Source organism: Opisthocomus hoazin, chromosome 1, assembly GCF_030867145.1.
Source record: "Opisthocomus hoazin isolate bOpiHoa1 chromosome 1, bOpiHoa1.hap1, whole genome shotgun sequence".
NCBI classification, from domain to species: Eukaryota; Metazoa; Chordata; class Aves; order Opisthocomiformes; family Opisthocomidae; genus Opisthocomus; species Opisthocomus hoazin.
This window is the reverse complement of record NC_134414.1, coordinates 73,345,654-73,371,996: the sequence shown is the minus strand read 5'-3', so window position 1 is coordinate 73,371,996 and position 26,343 is coordinate 73,345,654. Positions and strand designations below refer to the sequence as shown.

The following is a 26,343-nucleotide window of genomic DNA, read 5'->3' as shown; positions in this document are numbered from 1 at the left end:
GTTTCCCATTGTAATCACAGGTTACAATTTTTGGTTGTTGCTCCACAGGCATTTTAATTGACATGTCAACTTAATTACGTTCGAAATATCATTTCATGAATTCACCAGAGCGGTCTCTTTAATAACGAGCTGGGTTTTCTTTGTACACTGATTCTAAAAAGCATCTTACTATAGGTTTGTTAAAAGCGGATGTGTTATTGTATTCTCTCCAGAGGTCTTAATGAAATAGCAACCGAAGAAGGAGCCGGGACTTCAACATGGCTTTCCACGCAGAGGGGCTGGTGGCCATAGTTGTATTCTACCTGGCAATCCTGGCAGTTGGGATATGGGCTGCTTGGAAAACTAAGAACACCGGCAGCGAAGGAGATCGCAGCGAAGCTATTATAGTTGGTGGAAGAGATATTGGCTTGCTAGTTGGTGGATTTACAATGACCGGTATGTATCTTTTATTTTTTTCCTAGCCAGCGTATAACTTCTCAGATTTCCATCTGAATGAAGAAGTGTAATGTGCATATTGAATAATGCAAAGTGAACAAAATAGTTATACTTTTTTTCCAATTGCTGCTAACATTGTTTAGTGAATAGCCAAATGTAGCATCTATATAAAAACAACAGATATTTTAAAATCATACAGGAAGAGTAACTCATATTTCTTATTCATTGTTTGCATGTTAATCTGCAGATCAGATATGTTTGGGAGGGAAGTATAGAATTTATATAGTTTAACAAGAAATCCAGTTTTAAAATAAATGTTGTTGTTGTTAAAGCCATCCACTTTGGTGAGTTATTTTTGTTTAATCTGAGTAAAGCAAAGTTTATATGCAAAAGGGTGTGTGGGGGGGTGGAGTGCAGCATCAGTTAAGAATAAATTTCTAAAAGAAACTTGGCATAAATCCAAACTTGTAATTCCACTGATGTCAGCAAACCTACTTTGTGGATTCTTCTAACTTCTTTTGCAGCAGTTTGACAAAATACTACATTACTGTGAGCAGTAGTATTGGTAGGAAAAGCCCCAGCGAAGGAATAATTCTCCACTAATTTTGTAAGCAGTGCTGTCTGACTCCCAGAGCCAGTCGAACCAGGTGTCTTACCTGGGTAAACAAGATATTCACAATATGGTCCAAAATCTCAAGCTTTACAGCTAACATATGGTATTGGAACAAAAATGAATTAAAAGAAGAGTTGGCCCACCATTTTTATTAGCAATTTAATTTTTAAGCATGCTTTTTTTTTTAATTTATTCTAAATCCTATTCAGGCAAAGCCCTTTCAATTGCCAAATTGGATTTATGAGGTTGTATTTATGTTTTGTTGTTTTGCCCTGTTCTGGTTTCACAATTATCTAATAAGGAGGAGACACATATAAACTTGCACCAAAATTCTGTTTTCTTTAATCAAGAGAAATTCCTATCGCCTTGCAGGGGCATTTTGCTCATTCAAAGACTGAAGATTTGGATAATGAGTAAAGAATTTTTGTAAAAGTCAATAAAGTTTGAATACAGGCAGATGTTCTACTTTTAGCACGGGTATTATTTACTGTATCACGTATCCGTTGGCTACTGAAGCATCAGATATGACAAGATTCTTCTCACAGCAAGAGCTAATTGAACTGCTCTCTGCTGAATGAAATGTTTTCAAGAGCACTGAAACCAGAATATTTTGCAGAGATATTGCTTTCCACAAAACTGTAATCATCAGATCGGAGGAGTGGAGACAAAACAAGACATTCCCCGCACAAGTGGTTATGACTAACAGCTTTGCTCGTGGGAGACACAAATCCTGGTCTCCTTAATCTTATTTTACAGGAATACTTTTCATAACAGCTGAAGCAGAGATGAGACTTGAACTGGGGCTTCCTATATTGCAGGCGTTTTCTATAACCACCAAAATTCACACCCACATATGCTCATCTCATTTCATGCAAACTCTGGAGATGGCGTAGCGTCCCACCTCTGCAGCAGAATAACAGACTGATCCTAAAGCCTTTGCGCAGCTCGAACACTCATGGATTTTGTACTATTAGGGTTTGCAGGCTTTCTCACCTCTGCCTTCTGTAGATTTGGCAGTTAAAGCCTGAGATGGCAAGTAAATTACATTTTCGTTTTTGGGGAATGACGCCTGGTGCATAAAGTTAGGTGTGCGCACAAGTCTGCTGAATGAGGAATTAGCCTGAGTTTTGTCTCAGTGAGGGTGATTGGAATACTTAGTTTGTAAAGCCGTAACAAAAAAATTGCGAAGGTAAACTGATAACAATCCACACTAATTTTTAGTAAATGGTCATATTATTCAAGGGCGTATTTGCTTCTTTAAAATTGATAGATGCAGATTTTGCACCTCGTAACCATGCGTCCAGAAATGTGTGTCTATTCCAACATAGTTTTTATATTTTACAGCTTTAATTGTCTAAATATCAATTAAAAAGCAAAGCCTACCCTGTAAAAGGAAAACAAGAAAATTTTAAAGATCTCCAGAAAGGATATTGTTAGTGTATACACAAAGTACTTTGGGTTACGAGATAAGGCCTAATTCTGTCTTTCTTGCCTGAGACAAACACTACCACATTCCATGGGTATTTGCTACAAAAATGGTAGCAGTTTCCAGGGTTACGTGGTGGGTATGATGACAGAACTCAGCCTATGAATATAAAATCAAATTCAGAGCTTAAACAGTGTGATTTCATAGGGATGAATTCAAGTTTCCTAACTACAATTGATTTAAGCATTTAAAAGCCTTAAAACAAGTGCAGTCCGTATAAATAATGCTCTGGGCATATTTGGATATATACTATGATCCTGAAGAAGCAGCTGTATCAACTAGCTACTGAAACTCCTAAACAACAAAGCCTGTTGAAGGCTGAGTGTGTCTGCAATTGTCAAAATAGAAAGAGTGAGAAGCTTGAACTGGGGATGGATCACAACAGCTCATCTTAAAATGAGCTAACATAGAACCATAGTAGACATGCGTTTAATTTTGTGTATCATTTTTACATAGTTATAGTTAAAATGTTGCATTGAATATTAGCATTCCTTAATTTGTGGATGAAATTCTTAAGAAGTGGTATCTGCGACGAACTTGAGTCTGTTCTGATTTCTGTGACTTGGGTTTAAACCTCAAAGGAAATACCTGAGATGAGATAACCAAATGGTTCCAAACATGACCAGAAAGGTAATCATCTTTTGATATCATTTATTCATTATAGTTTTTAGTTGGATGAAGCTGCATATCCTTCCACAAGAGAAAAAGAAATATTATGAAATTCCGTTATTTCTGTAATCCTTAGGTCAGGATTTTTGTTTTACAGAACTTGGTGGGTTGATTCAAAGATTTGAGTGGGCAGACTAAAGATTCATTCACAAAGACGTGCCAAAAAATGTGACTTTCTAATGTATATCAATGTATACAGAGAACTCTGAGACTGATTTCTGTCTTCCTTATATGAACTAGGAGCAGAACTGCCCTCCATATCCTCAGTATTTTTCTGATCATTTTTTAGGGTGCATGTTTTAAATGGATGTTGGTATTTGCTGCATTTTTTGGTCCTTCAGACCAAAGAGAGGAAGAGAGGATTAAAATAGATTACCACATGAGTGTTTCCATAGATTATTGGATTTTATACTCCTTTTGTCTGATTTAGAAAAGAATTTCACCAAAAAAAAGGTATTAAACTAACTTTAAACTGTGGCTTAGCAAACTGTGGATCAGAAAATTAATATCTCATGTTGAAATCCCATCCTATCATATCCCATTATTTCTTTTCTAACGTATTTACTGTTGTCAATGTACCTGCTGACTACTCATTCATTCACATCCTGAGAAAATCCATATAGCACCTTCGTAGAGCTCTGGGGTCCTTGGCAGATGTTCCAGAGCAGTCACGTGCACAGAAAAATTGATCAGCAGCTATTTTTCACTCCCCAATCCAGAAATCAAGAAATAAAATTAAAAGTAAGTGCTAAATACTCCATGCCACCTTACCCAACAATAGCTGTCTGCAGTGCATTGTTCCTGTCCCCAGCTAAGGGAGGGCAGTGGCCCCTGCCACATCACAGAGAAGGGAAGTGACCTGCTCCCCTCCAGAAGAAAATAAGGGAGCCAGGCATAGCATCCAACCACCCCTTGGAGAACACCCACCACCTCAGCAGCAACCCCAGGCAAATTGATGTCAGACTTTGAAGCGTCCTGGCATCACAGCTGCAGCAATGCTGGAGGTCTGTCCTTGACTGTGGGGTATTATTCCCCATCTGGAAGTGGGTATTGTTCATGCTAAATTCATGCTCATGCTTTTTCCAGGGAAGGAGACAAATACAATTCCCTTTCTAAATATTTACTTTTATTACTGTATACAGGTGTTTACATTGTATTCCAGAAGTTTATGCTGCTTGAGACACAATGGGCAACACACATCCCAGGTAGTCATGGGCTCGACAGTCAGCGGCTCGATGTCTGGGTGGAGATCAGTGACAAGTGGTGTCCTTCAGGGGCCTGTACTGGGACCAGTATTATTTAACATCTTTGTCAGGGACATGGAGAGTGGCATTGAGGGCACCCTCAGCAAGTTCGCCGATGACACCAGACTGAGTGGTGTGGTTGATACTATAGAGGGAAGGAATGCCATCCAGAGGGACCTTGACATTCTAGGCAGGTGGTCCTGTGCAAACCTCATGAAGTTCAACAAGGCCAAGTGCAAGGTCCTGCACTTGGGTCGTGGCAGTTCCCAAACATGGATACAGGCTGGGTGATGAGTGGATTAAGACCAGCCCTGCGTAGAAGGACTTGGGGGTATTGGTGGATGAAAAACTGAATATGAGCTGGTAATGTGCACTCGCAGCCCAGAAGGCCAGTCACATCCTGGACTGTAACAACAGCATGGCCAGCAGGTCAATCGAGGTTATTCTGCCCCTCTATTTTGCTGTTGTGAGATCCCACCTGGAGTACTGTGGTCAGCTCTGGGGCCCCCAACATAAGAAAGACATGGACCTACTCAAGTGGGTCCAGAGGAGGGACTCAAAGATGATCAGGGAGCTAGAGCACCTCCCCTATGAGGAAAGGCCGAGGGAGTTAAGGCTGTTCAGCCTAGAGAAGAGAAGGCTCTGAGGACACTTAATAGCAACCTTCCAGAACTTAAAGGGAGCCTAGAAGAAAGCTGGACCTGTTGCAACAAGACAAGGGGTAATGACTTTAAACTAAACGAGAGTGTATTTAGATGAGATGTTAGGAAGAAATTCTTTACCATGAGGGTGGTGAGGCACTGGAAGAGGTTGCCCAGAGAAGCTGTGGATGCCCTCTCCCTGGAAGTGTTCAAGGCCAGGCTGGATGAGGCTTTGAGCAACCTGGTCTAGTGGAAGGTGTCCCTGCCCATGGCAGGGGGGTTGGAACTAGATGATCTTTAAGGTCCCTTCCAACCCAAACCACTCTTTGCTTCTAGCATTCTATGCTTCTAGCATGCTAGGATTCTAGGACTCTGGTAACCAAAGTATCATATTCCCAGCTAACTTAATTCACACTGTCAATAGGCACAAAATCCCAAATGTCTGTCAACTTTTTGTGTGGATTCAGTATTCCTGCTCTTCCCTTCAAGGATCAGTGTTCACCCATCTTCTCCGTGTGGTCCCACATGGGCATCACTCACCTTTTGTCTTTCCTCTGAAATGCACAATAGATTTCAATGCCCAGAGGTCTACCAATAACAGGGTTCCTTGGGTCACTTCTTTTCTTGCAGAATTTCTCTACATGCAAATCCCTCATAGAAGCTTATTATACTATTTCCAACAACAGAATGGCCCATTCCTGTGCTTCAAAATGCTGAAAGGGGGACAATCGTAATGCTTTGGTTGCAGGAGATCTTTGATTTTAAAGCCATGGTGTAATTTAGTATGAAGTAAAAAAAATTACCCTCTGGCAGTATTTCAGAGGTATCACAGCTAAGCGGAAAAGAATGGTCATTTAGATTCTCATGAAATTTCTTTAGGAATTTTAAATAAATTTTCTTCATTTGTGTTTATCTCCAATTGTTTATCTTAAACACAAAATGAGGTTTGCTTTTATGATAGTGTTTGCTGGGAAAATTCTGAGGAATGCTTAAGGAACATAAATTTCTTACAATTCTGATTTTTCACACAGAAAGCCTGAACTACTCATATATGAGAAGGCAAAGGCTTCTGAGGCAAATCAAAAGAGCATGCAAAAATCTTCTACTTTTAATGATCTGCCTGCCCTTGTTCAAACTACAGGCCCAGGTTCATAGAATTTACTCATTGTATGGTAGATACAGTGAAGAACTTTTTGCATGGCATCTGCAAACAGGAAGATGTAAACTTTATTATGTAATTTGTTATGAATTATTTTTGCAGATGCAATCACAATGCATTTCTGTGTTGGAGACTTTCTTTCATACATGCTGTAGGTCCCAAATTATCAAATGTAGAAACTTCTCTTCAAGCATTAAGGGTCTGAGGTTGATGTATTAAAAATACTGCTGGTTTTTAGAGAGATAAAATCAGAAATATTTGAGATAGCACAATTCACTGCTGGAATATGTCTGCAGGAAGCACAAAAAAAAATGAGTCGAAGTTTCAAACTTGAATAGTAACAGAAAACCATCACAGCCCTACATGGAAACACAGTATTTAGGGAAGTCAGAGTTTACTGAATGTGTTTCGTGTAGCCACAATTTAAAATTTAGCAAGGTTTTAAGTGCAATTTTTTTCATGAAGACCCTAGTAAATGATGCATTCATTAAACTCTTGTCTAATTTATATGCTTTGAGTTTTCCCAGCTGGGATGACTTTATCACTGTATATTTATTGTTCTTCTTCAGATCCCCCCTTACACGTCTGCTTCATTTGGACTAGCACAAAGAAAATGGTAACAGTTAGTGAGTTGATGTGCTTCATTCATTGTAAACAAGTAATCGGGGACTCAGCTCTCACATCTTCACTGACTGTACAGGCGCTTAGACACCTTCATGATTGTCTCAGTGCATCTGACTTCTTTTTTCATGTGCTTAGGTTGTAAGGTTTTTTTAATTAAGACTATCTTTTATAGAAGTGTACAGTACATATAATAAAAATAGCAATATTATAAGTTATGACAATTTAATTCTACAATGTGGGAGGTTTTCTTTATTTGTACACATTAAAGACTTTTCTACCTCTTCTTTTTCAGCCACATGGGTTGGAGGAGGTTACATCAATGGGACAGCAGAAGCTGTGTATGTCCCAGGCTACGGTCTAGCTTGGGCTCAGGCACCTATCGGATATTCACTGAGCCTGGTTTTAGGTAAGAAAAGACCTGAAGCTAATAGTCTCCCATTTTAAATAGGTCTGCTGACAAGTCCATTATTTGAAACAATTAGGGTCTGGTAAAAGGATATCAGACCCTGAGGTAAACTGGATTCCTTCTGCTGATAAGTTTGGCTGTTAAAAACAGAAAATCACTTTAAATAGTTTGATATCTTAAGTATTCTGAATGCCTTGGCAAGACCTATTTGATTATTACAACCATAGATATCTATGGATGTCACAAGAAGAAAAGTTTTATTGTGGGATTTTTTTTTTAATTATATATACTAAGTTTTATATATTCATGTTTTCTTTAAGTGCTTATGTCATCTTGTACATGACAGTATCAGGGCACCTAAAAATCTTGGAATTGAAGAGTGGAAAAATATCCTTTCAGGTGAGGGAAGTGCTTATACCTTACTGATCTTCACCAAGAGTCTAAGTAACTTGTCTAATTTTGTGTAGAAAGTCTATAGTAGAACTAGTCTACTTCCTTAAAATTGGACCAAGCATCTTCTTAAATGCAGTACAAAACTCCAAATCACATAACAAAATGCAAATGCACAATCCTACTATATGTAGGGTCAGAGTGCAAAATACAGACAGCACTATAGTTTTTAATGGTGTGGCCTCTAATTCCTGAAAAGTAGTCTCAGAACTTCCTTACTTTTCTTAAAAATTATAGCAAGAAAAAAATTTCTCACCTTGTCTCAACCGCATGGAGCAGCTTGCAATGAAAGTATTGCCTTGTGAGCTGTGATGAATACACCACAAAGTTGTCAGCTACATCCTCTCAGTCTGTGAACAGATCATGTCCCTAGGGCAGCTGCTGATGCAACTGTTTAAAAAGAATATTGTTACCAAAAAAAGATGCTATGTTCTTCATCTTTCATTAACATGAGTGGTGTATTAGCCTTTCAAATAATACTTGACCTCTCAGTCTATCTTGAGTCTTTTCTCATGGTCCTCCCATCTAGTCTCTCCCTTTGTTTCCTTTGGCTGCTTGTCCAGGTCTTCTTGCCCCTTTTATTTCTTCCTATGCAACTCAGTTGCCCTCCTGACTTTTTTTTTTTCCCCCCTCGGAGATGCTTTCCTATGGCCTGTCCTAGTTCTCCTCTCTCCCCAGGCAGAAATCTTCCCCATTGTAGGTAGTCCTCTCTGGCACGTGTGGGCCAGCTCCAGTTCCAGCAGCAGTTCCCATCCTGAAGAGCAGTTCTATTTCCTGTAAGGAAAATAATAACAGTAGGTGTCTGCCTGGAGGTCAGTTGATGTCATTATGAGGTCATGAGGGTCATCATCCATTGATGTCATTAAGCAGTCATTGGGATTGTAACCACAAGCATCTTCCTGACTCTTAGTCTCTGTAGAGTTGACACAAATTAATAATAATCTAGAAGGGGTTGTTAGCCTCTCCCCTCATTTCCAGCTGTTTTTAAAGATATCCAGACTTTTTTTCCTGGAAATTATAATGGCCACTGCAGAGAAAAGAAGTCGGTATCATGTGACCATAGATCTCTCTGCAGAGCACAGAGAGGAAAGCATTTCTGTGGCATGATCTGTACATGCAGTTTTGGGAGGAGGAGTTATTTATATTTCTTAAAAAAAATAACTAAAATTATAAATAGAAGGCTGGAAGAAATATTATTGCTTCAGACTGGAAAGATTTAAGATTTATATAATCTCCCTGTTAGTTCAATGTTGTACTGCATACCACTTTTCATAATTTTTCAAGCAATTTGCTTTTAATGGTTAGAATAGCTCTGATTTCCTTTGACAGATGCTTGAACATCCTAATAGATTATAATATCAGTGAATATTTTTTTCTTCTTTTAGTTGTCTTTTGTAAGGATGACATAACAAATAGAATAGGAACAGGATCCATGACCAATCCAAGAATAGTAAAAATATGCTGGAATTTCTGCATCCAAACAACCTGCTTAAAGACAGTGTTAACATAAGCAGTATAAATAATTGTGATTTGTAAGCCAGTAACTTCTGTTCAGGGAATTTAATGAAATGAAGAAATACGAGTGATACAAGGCAATACATAGAAATGTGGAAAATCTTCTGTACAATACAATGAATACATTGCCTATCTTGTGATGAAGAACCAAACTAAGGCTCACCAAATACTGACCAGTAGACTTTGTTGGGAACTGACTGGTTTTCCAGATTTTTTTATTGTACTTTATATATTGCATTTCAGCACTTCTAGTGTGGTAGATGTCCACTTAGTTATAGTCATGTGCAGACCTCAACTACACAGGTTTCTGCACAAGGGCTCTTCCAGCTTTCCTGAGATATGTTCTTTTTTTCCCCATCCAGAAAGAATTTGAGGACTGTACATTAGAAAGGTGAGGCCTTTGCACATTTGCGTACGTATCCAGCCCATATGACAGCCAGGCAGAGCAGAACTGTGATGCATCAAAACTCCTGAACATGCATAAGTGAAACAAGTGTGTGAAAAATGTTCAGGGAGCCTGATGCCTGCAGAGCCTGGAAGGCATCTGACCTACCCTGCAGGTGTAGTAAGGTTGATTTAAGCATACGTAATAAATCTGAATTGTCCTGAAAGAATGACATTTGTTGTGTGTGCACTTAACCGTGTGTGAACTCGTGTTTCTGAATCAGGAATCCCAGACAGTTATATTTTTTGAGTAGGACCATGTGAAAATTCATGCTGGATTTTACTCTAAGAATGAACAGGATTAGGTTGAAAAGACATTCCCTTGGGCTGATCCAAAATTAGACAAAATTGACAGCATCTGTAATGGCAGATTAAGTAAACTGAACCAGACAACAGAAGACAAACTTATTTTTCATTATCAGACCTTAGACGTTAATGGTGTGGATGTGTTTATATAACTCTGTAGATAGATGTAAGGTAAGAGTTCTTAGAGGACATTTTAACTGTACTTATTTCTTTAAAAAAAAACCCAAACAGTAATACTGATATTTTTGTACCCTTAACTGACAATCAATGTGTTACCCCTTAATGGCAATGCATTTCTCTACTGCAGCTGGTGTTTTATGCTACTTTTCTTTGTAGGTGGTCTTTTTTTCGCAAAACCCATGCGATCCAAAGGCTATGTGACAATGCTAGACCCTTTTCAGCAGCTTTATGGAAAAAGGATGGGAGGGCTACTGTTTATTCCAGCTTTAATGGGAGAAATGTTTTGGGCTGCTGCCATCTTCTCTGCCTTAGGTAAGGAATAAGCAGTATAAGTATTAATTTATCACAGGTGAAAAGGATTAAGAAAATCAGAAATGCATTAGAATTCTGCCTTCAAATGCTAACTGATAGCCAAATGATTCGGAGTGTGACAGTTCTCAGACCTGTGCTAACTAGTAATTAAATCCGGTAATGGTACCCCACTAATTATTTTGGTAATAGCAATACATGCAAGGTATCTATTCATTCTCAGGTAACTTTAAGTTCTCCCTTTTCAAAGGGCATGGAAACATTCAGCAGCAAATTTCTTTTAATTGTGATGGTGACATGAGTGATTGCAAGTGTCCCTTTTATGTCAAGGCTGACCAAGCTTCTCTTCTATACCACTGAGATCACAGAAGCCAGTCAAAATTTCCCTTAAAGATATGAAACATTGTTGCCAATGCATCTAAACAAAATAATCCTTTGCATATAGGAACCACATATACAGAACTTTCCACAGCACAAATAATAGAAGCAAAACAGATGCTGATCAATAAATTGCAGTATTATTCAATTCTAAATGGCTTTCTACTTGACAAAATCAAGAAAATACTTAGGATTCAAGAAAGCATTCAGAGAATTAGCAGAACTATGACTCAATAGAAAATCACCAAACTACTCACCCAGTCCTGAAAAAAAATCCGTTTCCAGGGTTTTTAATTATATTTCAGGCCTGAATTTAGCAATCCCTTCAAGAATTGAGAAAGCCCTTGAGTTGAAGCACCAGTAGTTGACTTTTACCAGTTAATCATACTCATAGTGCACATGCATGTGGCAATGCTTTCTAGCACAAGCTATTTTAAACAGAAAATAAACTTTGAAGGTACTCTCCAACTGTGCTCTGATGAACTGCAAAGCAATGGGGAGCTTGTTTACCACAATTTCATCACAAAACCCTTAAAGGACTAAGAACAAATTACATGCTGAGGTGACAGGAGTTGAATAACTTGAAGAACACTCTGAGTATTTGGAATATACTCTATTTTTGATTGAGGACAAGCTAATCTTTGATATTTCAAAGCAAGTGGTGTGAATACCTTTCTAGTAGGTTTATAGTGACAGCTGACAGTTAAAGACTGACAATGACTGTAAAGGTCATTGAGGGGTTTGATTTTAAATATTCTGTGAATAATCTGGTTATATTATACCTCCTAATTTGCACACCTATCCTCACTGATGAATATTTAATCCCAGTACTCTTCACTTCTTGATCTTCCTCATGATTTCTTGCTTGACAGGGTTATAGAAGGGAAAGACAGGGCTTCCAGCTTGTGAAAGAGGTCTGAGCTTGTAAACCTTAAGCACAATAACTTTGAAGGCTTGGTGTACAACAAAAAGCCACTTGGGCAGCTCCCAGCAGCTCTTATGTACCACACATCATGTTGTGTTCTACTGCCAGAACTTTTCCATCTATGTGGTCAAGAATATCCATCTACAATACTTGCAAGGACAAAAAGTTATTGCAACATGTTTCATTTAAATTATCCTAATTAGAGGGAGAGGGTGTTTTTTTTAAATCATGGTTTTAAAACACTGCAATCATTTGAAATAGCTAATACATCTAAGGGAAATTCATAACCATTCTGATAGCTGCTGGAAGGGCAGTGCAGGAAGGCACAATCAATTCGGGGGGCTTCTTGAGTGCACTGACAACAACTTCCTGAAATAAATGATCAAGGAGCTGATGAAAGGAGTTGAACCTGCTACTTACAAACAAGGAAGAACTAGTAAGGGATGCGAAAGTCGGAGGCAGACTTGGCTGCAGTGTTCATGAGGTGGTGGAGTTCAGGGTCCTGAGAGGAGGGAACGAGGCAAAAATGCACTTCAATGGATGCAACAATGGAACTCAGGAGAGTGTAGTTTGGCCTCTCTAGGGGTATGCTTGGATGAATCCCATGGGAGTTAGCCCTGGAGAAAGGAGGATTCCAGGAGAACTGTTTGATATTCAGGGATCGCCTCCTTCAAGCTCAAGAACAGTTGACCCTGACAACCAGGAAAACAAGCAAAGCTGGCAGGAGACTTGCAGGGATGAAAAAGGAGCTCCTGACTAGACTCAGACAGAAAAGGGAAGCATTCAGGAGATAGAAGCAGGGACAGGTGACCTAGAAGGAATACAGAGACAGTGTCCAAGCATGCACAGAGGGGTTTAGAAAAGCCAGAGTCCACCTGAGTTTGAATCTGGCTATGAAGGGCAGCAAGAAAGGCTTCTACGAGTACATAAACTAGGGAAAATGCTGCTGAATGGGACAGGGAACTTGGTGGCAAAGGATATGGAAAAGGCTGAGATACTTCGTGCCTTCCCTGACTTTTTCTTTGCTGGTAAGACCAGCCTTGAGGAATCCCAGGACCCTGAGAACTCTAAGAAAAGTCCAGGGCAAGAAAGGCTTACTAGAGGAGGATCAGGTTAGGAAACCTTTAAATAGACCGGGCAGACATGATTTCATGGGATGCTTCCCACAAGTGCTGTGGGAGCTGGCTGATATCATTGCAAGGACACTCTCAGTAATCTTCTGAAGACTGTGGTGATCAGAGATGTTCCTGAAGACTCAAAGAAAACAAATGCCCCTCCTGTCTTCAAGAAGGGCAAGAAGGAGGATACCAGGAACTAAAGGCTGGTCAAACTCACCTCAATCCCTGGGAAGATGATGAAGCAAATATTCCTGGACACTACTTCCAAACAAATGAAGGTCAAAAAAGGGATTAGGAGGAGCCAGTGTGAATGTATGGAGAGGAAATAATTCCTGACCAACCTGACATCTTCCATGATGAGCTGACTGGTTTGGTCCACAAAGGGAGAGCAGGGCATGTTGTGGATTTCAGAAAGGGCTTTTTACATCGTTTCCCATAACATCCTCATAGAGAAAGTATAGGCTAGATAAGTGGACATTGAGTTGAGGTGAATTGAAAACTGGTTGACCTGATGGGCTCAGAGGGCTGTGACCAGCAGCACAGAAGCCATCAAGTGGCCACTCATCAGTTGTGTATGCCAGGAGTCATTACTGAGTCCTGTATTGTGTAAGTCCTGTGCCTTCATTAATGACCTGGCTGATGGGACCAAGTGCACCTTCAGCCAGTTCGCAGAAAATGAAAACTTTGAGAAGTTGCTGATAGACCATATGGTTGTACTGCCATTCAGAAGAACCTCAGCAAGCTGCAGAAATGGGCCAACAGGAATTTCATGAAGTTCAACAAAGGGACATGCTAAGTCCAGCACTTCAGGAGGTACAACCTGATGTCCCAGTACAGACTGGGGTCTGACCAGCTGGAAAGCAGGTTTGCAGAAGAGAATCTAGGAGTCCTAGAAGACAGTGAAGTTGACTATGGGTCAGCAATGTGCCCTTATGACAAAGAAAGCCAGTGGCATCCTGGGCTGCATTAGAAGGGCCATCGCCAGCAGGTTGAGGAAGGGGATCCTTCCTCTCTACTCAGCACTAGTGAGACACATCTGGAGTTCTGGATCCAGTGCTTCTCCACACAGGAGACATGGATACACTGGAGAGAGTCCAGTGAAGAGTCACAAAGGCCGTTAAGGGACTGGGGTATCTGGCATATAAGGAGAGGCTGAGAGAACTGGGACTGTTCAGTCTGGGGAAGAAAAGAATCTGGATTCTTATCCATATACATAAATACCTGATTTGTTGAGGGTGGAGTGGAATAAAGAAAATGGAGCCACGCTCATCCCTGTCCTGCCCAGTGAGAGGATAAAAAGCAAAGGCACAAGCAGAACTACAGGAAATTCCATTCAAAGTTCAGAAAAAACTTTTTTTTTTTTTTTTTTTTACAGTGAGAGAGGTCAAACATTAGCACAGGTTGCCCAGAGAAGCTGTGGAGTCTCCATCCTTGCAGATATTCAAGACCTGACTGAACATGATCCTGAGCAACCTGCTCCAGCTGACACTGATTGAGTGGGCACTTGGACTAGACAACCTCTAGAGGTGCCTTTCAGTCTCAGCAACCCTTTGATTCTATGAGCTGTTTTGTGGAGACTGACTGGTCAGCCCAACACTGTGGTTTATTTTCTACAAATGAAATCTGCTTGATGATGCTTGGAAAAGTTCTTGGTTTCTAGGTCGACAATGGAAGATGGTTTCTCCAGTTTGCAAAGAAAGCCACCTTAGTCCCATATACACAATTCAAGGGTACTTGAGCAGGGTCAGTCGACAATTGTCTCTATAGCTGATGCTTTCTTTATCATTAATTCCTTCTTCAAAAGGGGCTAGCTCAGACCATAAGTGAGATACAGAAGGGTGTGTTATGCCACAGCAGACCTGCCCTCAGGACAGCCTTTATGCGATGATACACTTGTTCCCATGCAGCTGCAACTTACCCAGAGAGGCTTCAACTGCCTGTGCATGGCTGGTTTTCCCCAGGCAGAACAAGACAGTGTAGTCCTTCCAGAAGTTGAGCAATGTGAGGAATGGCTTTTGGGATTCCGTTCTCCATTTCATAAGAACCTGCGAAATGACAAATGCTGAATTTAGACCAACAGGAGCCTTCCTTTTCTCACTCCCTTCAAAGCTGCTGAAGGGTTGTGCAGAAGATAGAGGGGGGAGTATCTTCATGCTGTTGCTAAGTGTCAGACCAGCACCTGTATATGCAACTTAACAAAGGTGAGCCTTCTCATCAGACATACTGTGACTAACACATACACTAACGCACAGTGTTTTGTTTTTCCCCATAGGTGCCACTATAAGTGTGATCATTGACATTAATGTCAATATTTCAGTCATTATTTCTGCCCTGATTGCAACTATGTACACGCTTGTGGGTGGGCTTTATTCTGTGGCCTACACTGATGTAGTTCAGCTCTTCTGCATCTTTCTGGGACTGGTAAGTTCGGATTTTTCCCCCTCTTTGTCAAGGTTTTTGCCCTGAGAATTATGATGATTGCTAAGCCCTATTGCCCAGCTTTGGTTTTGGAACTGTGTCTTCACCGAAAGCCTGGAGAAGGAGTGTCTCCACTCACAGAGCCCTGACTTTAGAGAGTCTGCATTTACATCAACGTACAACCCATGCTTTGACAATAATGCTGACCGAGAGGCCCAATTCTTTGGCTTTTTTCCAACCAGTGTGATAGTGCAAACACTCCTGTAATTTACCTGTTGAGTATATATCTAATCAGGATAGGACTGGAGGAATTTCCATCCCTATAGGTCCATACGACTGTGGCACAGGCACTGGAAGGAGGCATCAGATGTAGGAAGCGGTTAGTAGAGCAGTTCAGAAACACTGGCATTGGACCTGCGCAGCGGATACTCTCCTGCTTCTCTTTCCTGTAGCTGTCACCTACTCACGCAGCTTAGTTAACCTCCTGCTTTAAATCACATTCTTGTTTTTTCCCTAATTTTCCTCCACCATCCTTGGAGATCATGGTATAGGAAGTCTCACCAGATGGCCTTACTGTTTTAATATGGTGGTATGAATATCCCCTTACCAGCTATCAATGATAGCTAGTGGGTAGCCTTTTCCGTTATTTACTGCTGTTCTGCAAGCCCTACTCTTAAAAACATCAACGCAACAGGGCTCAGATCACAGGGGTGCAATCAAAGAAGCTGCTGTCTTTGTTTGCCAGTGGCAGTAATAGATGGTCACAGGTGTGCAGAGGTCTGAGACAGGCTGAAATAAATGGGGTGGCTCAAGGTGAAGGAACTGAATGGCACCTTGGGGACCTGGAGTTGTTTCTCTGCTTTTACAGGAGTTCTTGTGCAGCTCTAGGGAAATTTCTTCAGCCGGAGCTCACACAGGCAGTCACTAACCAACCCTGTGTGTGTCCTCACTCTGTGGCATCCTACTGTGAGCCCTATGGCCTTATTTGCAGAAGTGCTAAGCATTCCCTGTTGTAACTGACTTAATGGGAACGGTGCTAAATACCCTGAAAAAGCAAATCCAAGTTCCATCTGGCCACCTGAAATGAGAAGTTATTCCAGATCTTCTTCTGTCGTACCTTTTTTCATCACCTGCACAATGGGAAAATACTGTCTCCTTCCCTAACATACATGTTAATATTTGTGAACCATTCAGTTTCTACAGATGGTGTGCGTTACAGAAATTCCCAAAATTGTAGATAAATCAAAATACAGAAATGCTTTTCCAATGATAACAACTCATGCACTGCTAAAGACCCTGACCCTGTGGGAGTAACAACATGTGATCATGTGATCCTGTATTAAAGGCAGCTTGAACCTGACGGGGAGGGGAAAACAAATGAAGGTTGTGTAGCAGTCTTCTAAATGGTTGGATCTGTAGCTTTAGTAGTGTTCTTTTAATTCAGGTTGGGCTCTTTATGTAATTTCCCATTTGAAATAAACAACAATAATGTCATGTAGAAGAAACCATATTCACAACCTTGAGAGTCATTAGTGGGGCTGGAAGGCTCAGAGAGCATCTAAATGCTCATGCTCTAGGTGAGGCTGTTTTAGATGAGATGGTAGATGTCACAGCAGAAGATGTCACAGGCTCATGTATCCCATCTTCTCCTCCAGGCTCTGGAGCAGTTTGTTACTCCCACTGGCACAGATCTTTACTGCTCATTCCTCTAAGATCTGTTCCTCTCCCGCTCCTTACCCAAGAGGAGATGCTTGTTGCATTCACTTCTGTTCTTTACCCTGGCTCCTAATTTCAGCCACAGCTTCTTCCTTAGACTTCCATCACCTCTATCCCAGCCACTCCACGTACTTCCCTGGTTTTCTTCTTATGTCTTTCCTTCTCTCCTCACCTCCTGTACCCACATCTGCAATTCTCAACTCTTTATCTTGCCCGATGAGTCTGTCCCTGATCCTCCACTGTATCCCCACTATTTACTGACTCTTCTTCACATCTATGTTATTAATTCTCCATTTTAAACTCTTTGCCACAATGTAGAAGTCCTTTTTTTCTGGTTTCCAACCTCATGAGGTCCAGGTCCTTCTAGCTACCTGCTGCTTCTATCCCTAAGCTTCAAGTCCCAACATAAAGTCCCAGTTTCTGCTTCACTTCTACAAGCCTTGGTTTTATTTGCCCGTTAGAAAGTGCTCAGTGAAGAAATTAGGTCTATGTCTATGTTAAGCAAGTTAAACAGTGTCAAGGTGAAAACATAGGATCATCTGTAGTGCTTAATTGTTAACACAGTCCTGGCACTGTTTTGGCCCACACCAGCTAGTATTTTCCCAGGTAATTCCCAGGAACAGTTCAGGGCTGTCCTTTTTGGCAGGTAATGGAATCTAGGTATATGGATGTAAACCATGACATGTCAGTGAACTGCAGGGCCAGAGAAAGTGTCTTGACTTGTTTTATTTACTAATACAGAGGTAGTGCTTGAGACTACAAAGACCTACATTACTGTCAGTAACTGCAATGGATTGCAAAAGCCCAGAATGCGTTTGCAATACAGCACCTGTTAAATCCTGGGCTGTAGCATACAGGCTGCCAATGGACCTTAAGAAATTTACCCTACTGAAAATCGTATCTGAGTATGGGCAAACTACAGCTCTTCAGAAGCTCATCACTTGGCCATGATTGAGATTTGAGATTCACAAGCATGAATAAAAAAATCCATTTGTTCCTCATGAATTTCTCAAAAAGAAGAGTATTAACATCCATTAATTTTGACAATATGTTTATTATTCCCTCAAAATATCTTGGAGATGGTTGAAACATTTTGGTGATCTTTCCCAGAAAGCCCAAGCAGACAGTGAGAAGGGAATCTTTCTGCCCAAGTGCTTAAATTGGCAAAATTTAACATGCAACTGAGAACATAATGCAACGGTAAGTGATGAACAGCCTCAATAACAGGCAGTGCTGCAAAATATTCTTCACACATTATTGCAATAATTGTGCAACAAAGTAGAGGAAGATGTTTGATTTCTCCCCTCCTTGCTCCTGTTACCCCATGCCCTTAAATGTGTTCAGCTGGACTGTGGTGATCTGTGTGGTTTTGGGTATCAGTGGATCCTTAAGGATGCCGTGTTTGTGATGGTCTATTCCATAGAGCACAAAGCCTGGTTTTCACATCAGTAGGAGCTGCTGAGTTTATTCTCATAGAGAGTTGGTGAGTTACACCATTGCAAAATGAGTTGGCAACTAAATGCACAATAAGTCAGTTGGTGAAGGAAACAAACCTGGCAGAAACTGTCTCTGGAAGGGAAACTGTTTGGGAAGGGTTTGTCCACTGGTTTTTCAGCCTAGATCAAAAATGGAGAGACTGAAAATAGCCAAGAGCCCAAACTGAAATCACCCTCAAGGCAGAGAAGTGCAGTAACACTGGGCTATGGGGTGTTCTGAAGCAAGAGAGATAGGGGATGACCAACAGCACCCCTCTCTTGTCACGATATAGTTTTGGGTTGAACTAAAAACAAATTCCCAAGCCCTCAGATGCATTTGCGATGTCTCATGCCTGTATACTGGCAAATTGTGATACTGTTGCACACAAATTTATGTGTAGATATTTCTCTACAGTGTGGTCCAGGAAAGGGTGTAAAGAATACACTGGAGTTTAGGGAAAATAAAATGAAGATGTATAAATGTGTCTTTCCTGCTGATTTTGCAATTTACACTGATTAATTCTCTGTTCATACTCACACTCCCCAGGACAGAGGTAAGCTATCCATTACCAAGCTCTCTAGATTTCAGAGATGTTCCATCAGCACATAACCTGACTTTCTGCAAATCAGCTTGGCAACTTAGCATTTGATCTGTAGCATGAAAACCAGATCAATGTTAATATTAAAATTTCACAGATTTAGAATGCCTTCTTTAGGCCTGAACTGTTTCTCTTTGGTTACAGTGGATCAGCGTACCCTTTGCAATGTCCCATCCTGCAGTGACAGACATTGGATTCACAGCTGTGCACCAGGTGCACCAAGCACCTTGGCTTGGATCTATCAACTCACTTGACATTTACACATGGCTGGACAATTTCCTTTTACTGGTAAGTGATAGCTTGTAAGAAGGAACGAAGCATTTAAGCACTCACACTGTGTTACTATGACAGCTGAAAATAATAGAAAGTCTAGTTAAGAGTTTCCAGCAAACTGAAAACTTTTACCCTCTTGACTCCTGCTTAATAATTCTGCACATTTGAATGATTTCAGTGAAATATCAGTAGAATATTGTAGCACAGCTGTCAAGGTCAGCATTGCCAGGAATGTAATTTAAATATCATCAAGCTGAAATAGTTGACTTATGCTAAAATTAATTAAAAGTATGCAGCTGACACTTAACTGATGTCATTCTTGGCAGAGGAATTTATATATCGCAGAAGGCAATAAATATGTTATACAAATGATTAAATATGCGTTAGGTCTAGGTGATGTATAAAAAGCTTTGCAGAGATGAATGGATGGATGAATTCATATGTGCACACATGCCAGAATGAACTGAGGGCTTTCGTTATTTAATACTCATGTATTACACATGGGACTGGTGGTTATTAAGTACTTTCTATTAGATCTAGCAACACATGCTAACATTTTCCATTTTCAGTGTCCCCGAGCAGCTCTGTTTTTATTAGCATGTTGTACTTTGGGATTCCTTTCTCGGTTTCTTTTTTTAAACAATCTCAACCAAAAATCTTCAGAGCTTTCTGATAATTAGGCTATTAAAATGTATTGGCTTATCCAGCTTAAATTTTTTAGAGATTTTCAGAGAGCTAAAGTATGACATTAGCTCAAGCGGCTGTATTCTGTGTAGTAAGTCTGAAGGCTTCATCTCTGCTGGTGACCAAAGGAAAGGTGTGATATTGCCAAATTGTGACACATTTTCTTTTCATCTTGTTTGTTTCATTATAGCTCAAGAAGTTTGCACATGCTTGGAAAGCTTTTTTTAAAGGAAAATTATTAAGGCTGCAAAGCAAAACAGTCATAAATAGCAAGTCAAAATCAGAGCTGCCTGTGAAATATTCATTTGCTCCCTGTGTGTGCATCAAACATGTATGAAACACCTGTGTACACACTATTTGGTCCAAATGCCTCCTGCCTCATTTAGTGTGTAGAATTGGACTGTGCATGCTTCGTGAGCAATTTGCTTTATTTTCTTTCCATGCTGTTTAGTCATAGGCACTTATTTACCTAGTGGAGATTAGTCAAATCCTGCTCTCGGGACAGAATTGTTAGCACTTGGTTTTTTAGCCTCTGATAAACTCTTACATGTCATATTTTGCAGACATAATTTTAATAATTATCTAATTTATACCCAAAGCAAGAGAAGAATTGTCACCATAAAAAAGAACTTTATTTTACTGCTTAGTGTTAAATTCCTTTTAAAGGAGTAACTTGTCTAAAAGAACAGGATTGAAGTGGATTTACAGAAGTTTAACATTACTTGTGAGAATGATAGTTACAACTATTGCTGACTGACTGATATTGAATAAATAAATGAAAGAGCAGCAAGACAGCATTCAGCTTTCAAGTGATGTTTCTACATGCTCTCTATATGGCAATAGCAAAAAAATCCAGAGTTAACTCCCAGTGACGGGATGCTGACCATTGTGTTTCCAGACATTAGGAGGAATCCCATGGCAAGCATATTTCCAGCGAGTTCTTTCCTCATCTTCTGCCACGTATGCCCAAGTTCTGTCATTTCTGGCTGCTTTTGGCTGTATTGTGATGGCTCTTCCTGCAGTTCTCATTGGTGCAATTGGAGCATCTACAGGTAAATGATGAACTATGAATAGTACAATAAATGTATGAAAACCCTACAAAGCTTATGTTAGATAAAATCTAGTTAAGTGACATAGTTAATCAACTCATGACTTCTGCAACAGGAGACTACACTGAAAAATAATACCATAGAATGTTTCTCCCAGGGGAAATTCCTCCTACCCCAGTGGCTGAGATTAAATAATTTTACATATTCTAGGTTTCTACTGATGTAATATTTCTATATAATGTTTGAGTTAGAGTCTGGTGCCTTTGTTTTGTTCTAACAGTATAACTGCAAAATAACTGTGTATGTATTGTAGTCATTTATCAGAAATTTCTTATGTTGACTAAAACATCCTTGTCGAGTTATTTGTCATAGCGAGAGTGATCCCCATCACAGTGACCATGTAGCTAAACTGTTAGAAATGTTCTGTTAGAAATCTTTAACACATGGCTTTGAGCTCTGAGTCTGCAATCCAAGAGAATAGTTAAATACATCACAAACAAACATGTATCCCAGATTTGTTTTATTGAGGATAACTACATTTACCAGCAATGCAGTTTTAATATTAAACTTCCTACTGGATAACCACAGGCTGTGGCCAGACTTAGCTTAGAGATAAGGAAAAACGCTGAGCAGAATTAAATCAGCCTAAGAGAAACCACTGGGACAATGCCTCTCTGCAACACCGTCGATCCAGCCCCAGCGACAGTTTGGTTATTGACTGTGAATAAAAATGTGGCAATATGGACAGCTCACTACACAGGAAGTCAAGAGGTGCTGTAGCTGATGACTACTAATGTTACTAATAACGTACTGGTGTCCATATTGCAGCCTGGAACGAGACTGAGTATGGCGTGCCTGACCCCGTGACTAAAAAAGAAGCAGATATGATTTTACCGATCGTGCTCCAGTACCTTTGCCCAGTCTATATCTCGTTCTTTGGCCTCGGCGCTGTATCTGCTGCTGTGATGTCGTCAGCTGACTCTTCAATTTTATCAGCAAGTTCTATGTTTGCTCGGAACATCTACCAGCTTTCCTTTCGGCAAAATGTGAGATTACATTTTCATTTCTACTTTTAGAGAAAATTTTAGGTGATACCTTAACTAGGTGACACATAGACTGTAATTTCATAATGAAACACCTCTGTTGCATTCCTGCCCATGACTAGAAAAAGTATAGCATTTCGTTCCTAACAGTATATTGAAAAAACTGAAAGTCATAAAAATATTTATGGTTGTGATTGACGACAGAGGTGAAAAAGCTGACTCAGGGGAGGCAGCTTTCAAGAGTTCTCATGGCACTGCAGTTTATCCAAATTGCTCCTAATTATTGCTGCAACCCTAAGTTTTATTTAAATCCTTAACAAAATGAGATATCTTTCTGAATTTTTGGTTTATCAGGAAATAATATGACAACACAATGGGCTAGTGAATTGGAGTTTTTCTTAGGAAACGGAGAAGAAATTCTGACACTGACAATTTTTTTTGATTGAGCCTTATTTTGTTTGTATTTAAAAGTTATTTCTAACACTCTGCTGTTGTTTTGTTCTTTGACACATTGTCAAACTCTTCCTTATGCTTAAAGATTAACAAGTTTGGGGATGACAACCACAACCCTTGCTTTTTTTTCTCTGTGCTTCAGATGGAGATAGAGATATTAGTTTGTAAATATTATTGAATACGTCATGCCAAATTTCCTTTACAGTGTAGGATCTTATATAGGCCGTGTTCGTAAAAGTAGGCATACATATATTGCCATGAAAAAACCACTACCTAATACTGCCCTTTTTTTGCAGGCTTCAGACAGGGAAATCGTGTGGGTCATGAGAATCACTGTCTTTCTCTTTGGAGCATCAGCAACAGCAATGGCACTGCTAGCTTCGTCAGTGTACGGCCTGTGGTACCTCAGCTCTGACCTTGTTTATATCATCATCTTCCCCCAGCTCCTGTGTGTGCTGTTTATTAAAGGAACCAATACCTATGGTGCCATTGCAGGATATTTGTTTGGCCTTGTTCTCAGAATAACTGGAGGAGAACCGTACCTCTATCTTCAGCCCTTGATATACTATCCTGGCTGCTATCCAGATGAAAATAATATCTATGTCCAACGATTCCCATTTAAAACACTTTCTATGCTTACCTCCTTCTTTACTAACATTATAGTCTCCTACTTAGCCAAATACTTATTTGAGAGTGGGACTTTGCCACCAAAGCTGGATTTCCTTGATGCTGTTGTCGCCAGGTACAGTAGAGAACACATGGACAAAGCAACTCTTGTAAAAAGTGACAATATTGTATTAAACGAACTTGCACCTGTGAATCCACGACACAGTCTAACTTTGAGCTCAACTTTCACAAACAAGGAAGCTTTCAACTATGTTGATTCGAGTCCAGAGCTGTCAAACACTGAAGATAATTAAAAAATCTGGTAGCCACAGGCAAAGCAATGTGAAGCAGATACTCTACAAAGAATAGTAAGAGGCATTTTATGAGAAGAAAAGCAAAAGCTGAGAATAAAATGCCACTGCACAATTCTTTAAGTTGTTTCTCAGAGCAGGAGCATCCCATGGGAGGAACTCTTTTCATGTGCTATCTGTCATGTTGGATTAGATCATAGAGTGTTTACCAAAAGATAAACTCAGATTCCATTCTTTCCACCCAAAACTCTGTACTGTGTAATTATAAAAAATATTCACAATTGAAAATATATGTAGCAGAAAAAGTGCAACGGTTATTTAGCTAGGACATCATATGAAGAGATTATAATACAGTCACTCTGAAATACTAACAGCCAACATTTTATTTGCAATAAGTGAAAATATCCTGCCACGGCTATAAGTGATTTATTACTAAAGAGCTAGTTGCTTGAGCAAAGACAGATAACTTCCTTGGGTTTTTGGTCGGGTCATTTTTTCCTCATAGAGAAATTCAAAGGATACAAATCTAGTATTATATTATTTGTAGAAGACAGCAAAATGCACAAATAGTAATAAATTCCTTATACAAGTGCTAAACATCATATGTTAATTAAAAAAGTTAAAATGAAGTCACCAGTTTAAAATGGTGTTACACCTATTGCAAGACGACCTTAAGCAAAATATGTTACTATAGGTGCTCTTTTTTCCTGTGGTTAGCGGCTGCCGCGGACGGAGGATAACAAAATTTTTAAAGCAATAATTGGAGTTGAAACTCAACTTGTGAAAAATGACAGAATTCTTATAAACTAAATAGAACTTTTCAAAATTGAGAAAAGAGCCTTGTCTTGACTTATCATCAAAATGAACACTGAGCAAAGCAGTCTGACACCAAGCAGCTGCAGCAATGGAACAAATATTAAAAAGTAAGGAGAGTCAAGAAGGCTTGAAATAACAGAGGAGAGGGTTTTCCATGGGGAAAATTCCCATTTTTCATTTTGTAAAAAAAGTATTCTCAAAGACATCAAAAAGTCATTTGGGTTGGACTTGCTTGGATTACTCTGGAATCTGTAGATTTTCCATGGAAAATCACGTTTTCTCAAAAATTTGATTCCCCATGGGAAAAACGGGCTTGCTGGATAGCTTTCCACATCTGTAAGTGTCTACCTCCAAAAGCAGTAGCAGCTTGGAGGGGAACTGAAAGGAAAGCTGAACCCACAAGAGCAGTAAAAGGCACAGCGGCGTCTTCCACTATATTCTGGGCTCCTTCAACAGCCGTCCTCCTGGGCTGTCAATGGTGACTCTGCAGAGCACTAGCACTGGCAAGGCGCAGAGGAGACTTCACTCATAAATGGCAATGCTGGCCAGAAGCAGCGAAGCAAGGGAGAGGAGGCCTCTTCCGAATTTGCCCTGGCCAGCAGGGAACACACAATGTCTTTTCCATTTGTCCACGGCCGAGATGGTTGCGTATGTCCCCACTGGTGCGTGCCTTTCACAGTGGGAGATCTAATAGCTAGATTTCGGTACAATTAAGAGATGCCCCAGTAATTCTTTTTGATATCTACACATGACACAAAATGTTCACCTGAAATCCAGGTATCCTCCTGTTGCTGGTGAAATTTCTTCTTTAACATTCAGAGCATGAGGAGCTATACTGGAGGGCAGGAGATGTAATAATAAGTTTTGCTGCTAAAGGAAGAAGCCATCGACTTGTGCATTCAATATTGACCTAAACTTTCACAAGGTTGAATCCTTAGATATGTTTTTGCTCCTTTTGTGGAGTTTTAACAGCATGTATATATATATATTATACATAGAGAAAATTAATTTTAGAGATGTTGATTTTTTTCTCCATGCACTACATTTAAAAATAACACTGCATCTCAGTTCTGAATATGCATTGTGAACTGTGGTACTATTGTGCTAACAAATACAGAGTGTGTTCTGGGTGGAAGGAATCAAAACCAGGATCTGCACAAAAAACAAAAATGCCAATGTAGCAAAGAAATGAAAAATTTCTGTGTGGTGATTGAACAAGCCACTGATGAAATTCCGTGTGATGAGGATCTCACAAATTGGACCTGAGCCCAGCATTATTCATTCCCCCATGAACCACGGAAAAGAGAAGAGGAAAGAGACCTTATGGAAGAAAGAGAGGGGAGAACAAAGCTACTGCTGAATTATTATCCATTTCTGAGCCAAACCCACTAGCCTGAATCCTTTCTTAAGGGAAAATATCAAGCCACAGTTTTGCCCACTTACATAACCAATGCCTTATGCTGCAGTTCCAAATTGAGTTAGGGGATCCCATTTTACAGCCACCTGTAGGTCTTTCTGAAAGTTTTCATTTACTTCAGTTTTGTCTAGGAGTTGCTAGAATTTCAGTATGAGAAGCTGTGTAGTGGCTTTTGAATATAGCAATATTTCTGTATTATTTCTTTCAAAATGCTGAATAGTTGGAGGAGAAGGAAAGGAGATTCAGCTGGAATCGTTTAAGAAATTTTGACTGAAAAATAAAAACCTGTCCTTTTCCCTTGTATTCCCTTGTTGCCATAAAAACACAAAGGCTTTTAAAATACTCAAAATGAAAAAGTTAAATGAAAAATTAAAATGCGTGAGACCAAAAATTTCAGGCCAGATGCTTTCAACATTATCAGAATATTTTATACTGTTTATCCTATTGAATATTTTTGTGAAATCACTGTGATTTCACAAAGTATTCCTGTTCTGATGGAACTACGCTTGGTCTGTTGGAAAATGATTCCAACAAAGTTTCCCCGTCCTCTCTGCAGAGACTGAGAGGTTATTGCACTTTTA

The 26,343-nt window shown here is 39.8% G+C and overlaps 1 protein-coding gene across 1 annotated transcript; it reads left to right on the top strand.

Moving 5' to 3' along the window:
* Positions 1 to 257: 257 nt before the first annotated feature.
* On the top strand, positions 258 to 23,634 carry SLC5A7 (solute carrier family 5 member 7). Its single transcript, XM_075437303.1, has 8 exons — positions 258 to 435; positions 7,164 to 7,277; positions 10,329 to 10,484; positions 15,175 to 15,323; positions 19,255 to 19,398; positions 20,966 to 21,119; positions 21,945 to 22,162; positions 22,909 to 23,634. Exons 1-8 carry the CDS (start codon positions 258 to 260, stop codon positions 23,530 to 23,532), a joined length of 1,737 nt encoding a protein of 578 aa, XP_075293418.1. The 3' UTR covers positions 23,533 to 23,634.
* The last annotated feature ends 2,709 nt before the right edge of the window (positions 23,635 to 26,343 follow it).

Excerpts from the sequence above, each read along its gene's own strand:
- SLC5A7 (XM_075437303.1), top strand. The coding sequence starts at position 258 with ATGGCTTTCCACGCAGAGGGGCTGGTGGCCATAGTTGTATTCTACCTG. Across the intron at positions 10,485-15,174 it reads TGCCATCTTCTCTGCCTTAG|GTGCCACTATAAGTGTGATC; the intron begins GTAAGGAATAAG and ends TTTTCCCCATAG. Across the intron at positions 21,120-21,944 it reads TGCAATTGGAGCATCTACAG|CCTGGAACGAGACTGAGTAT; the intron begins GTAAATGATGAA and ends TCCATATTGCAG.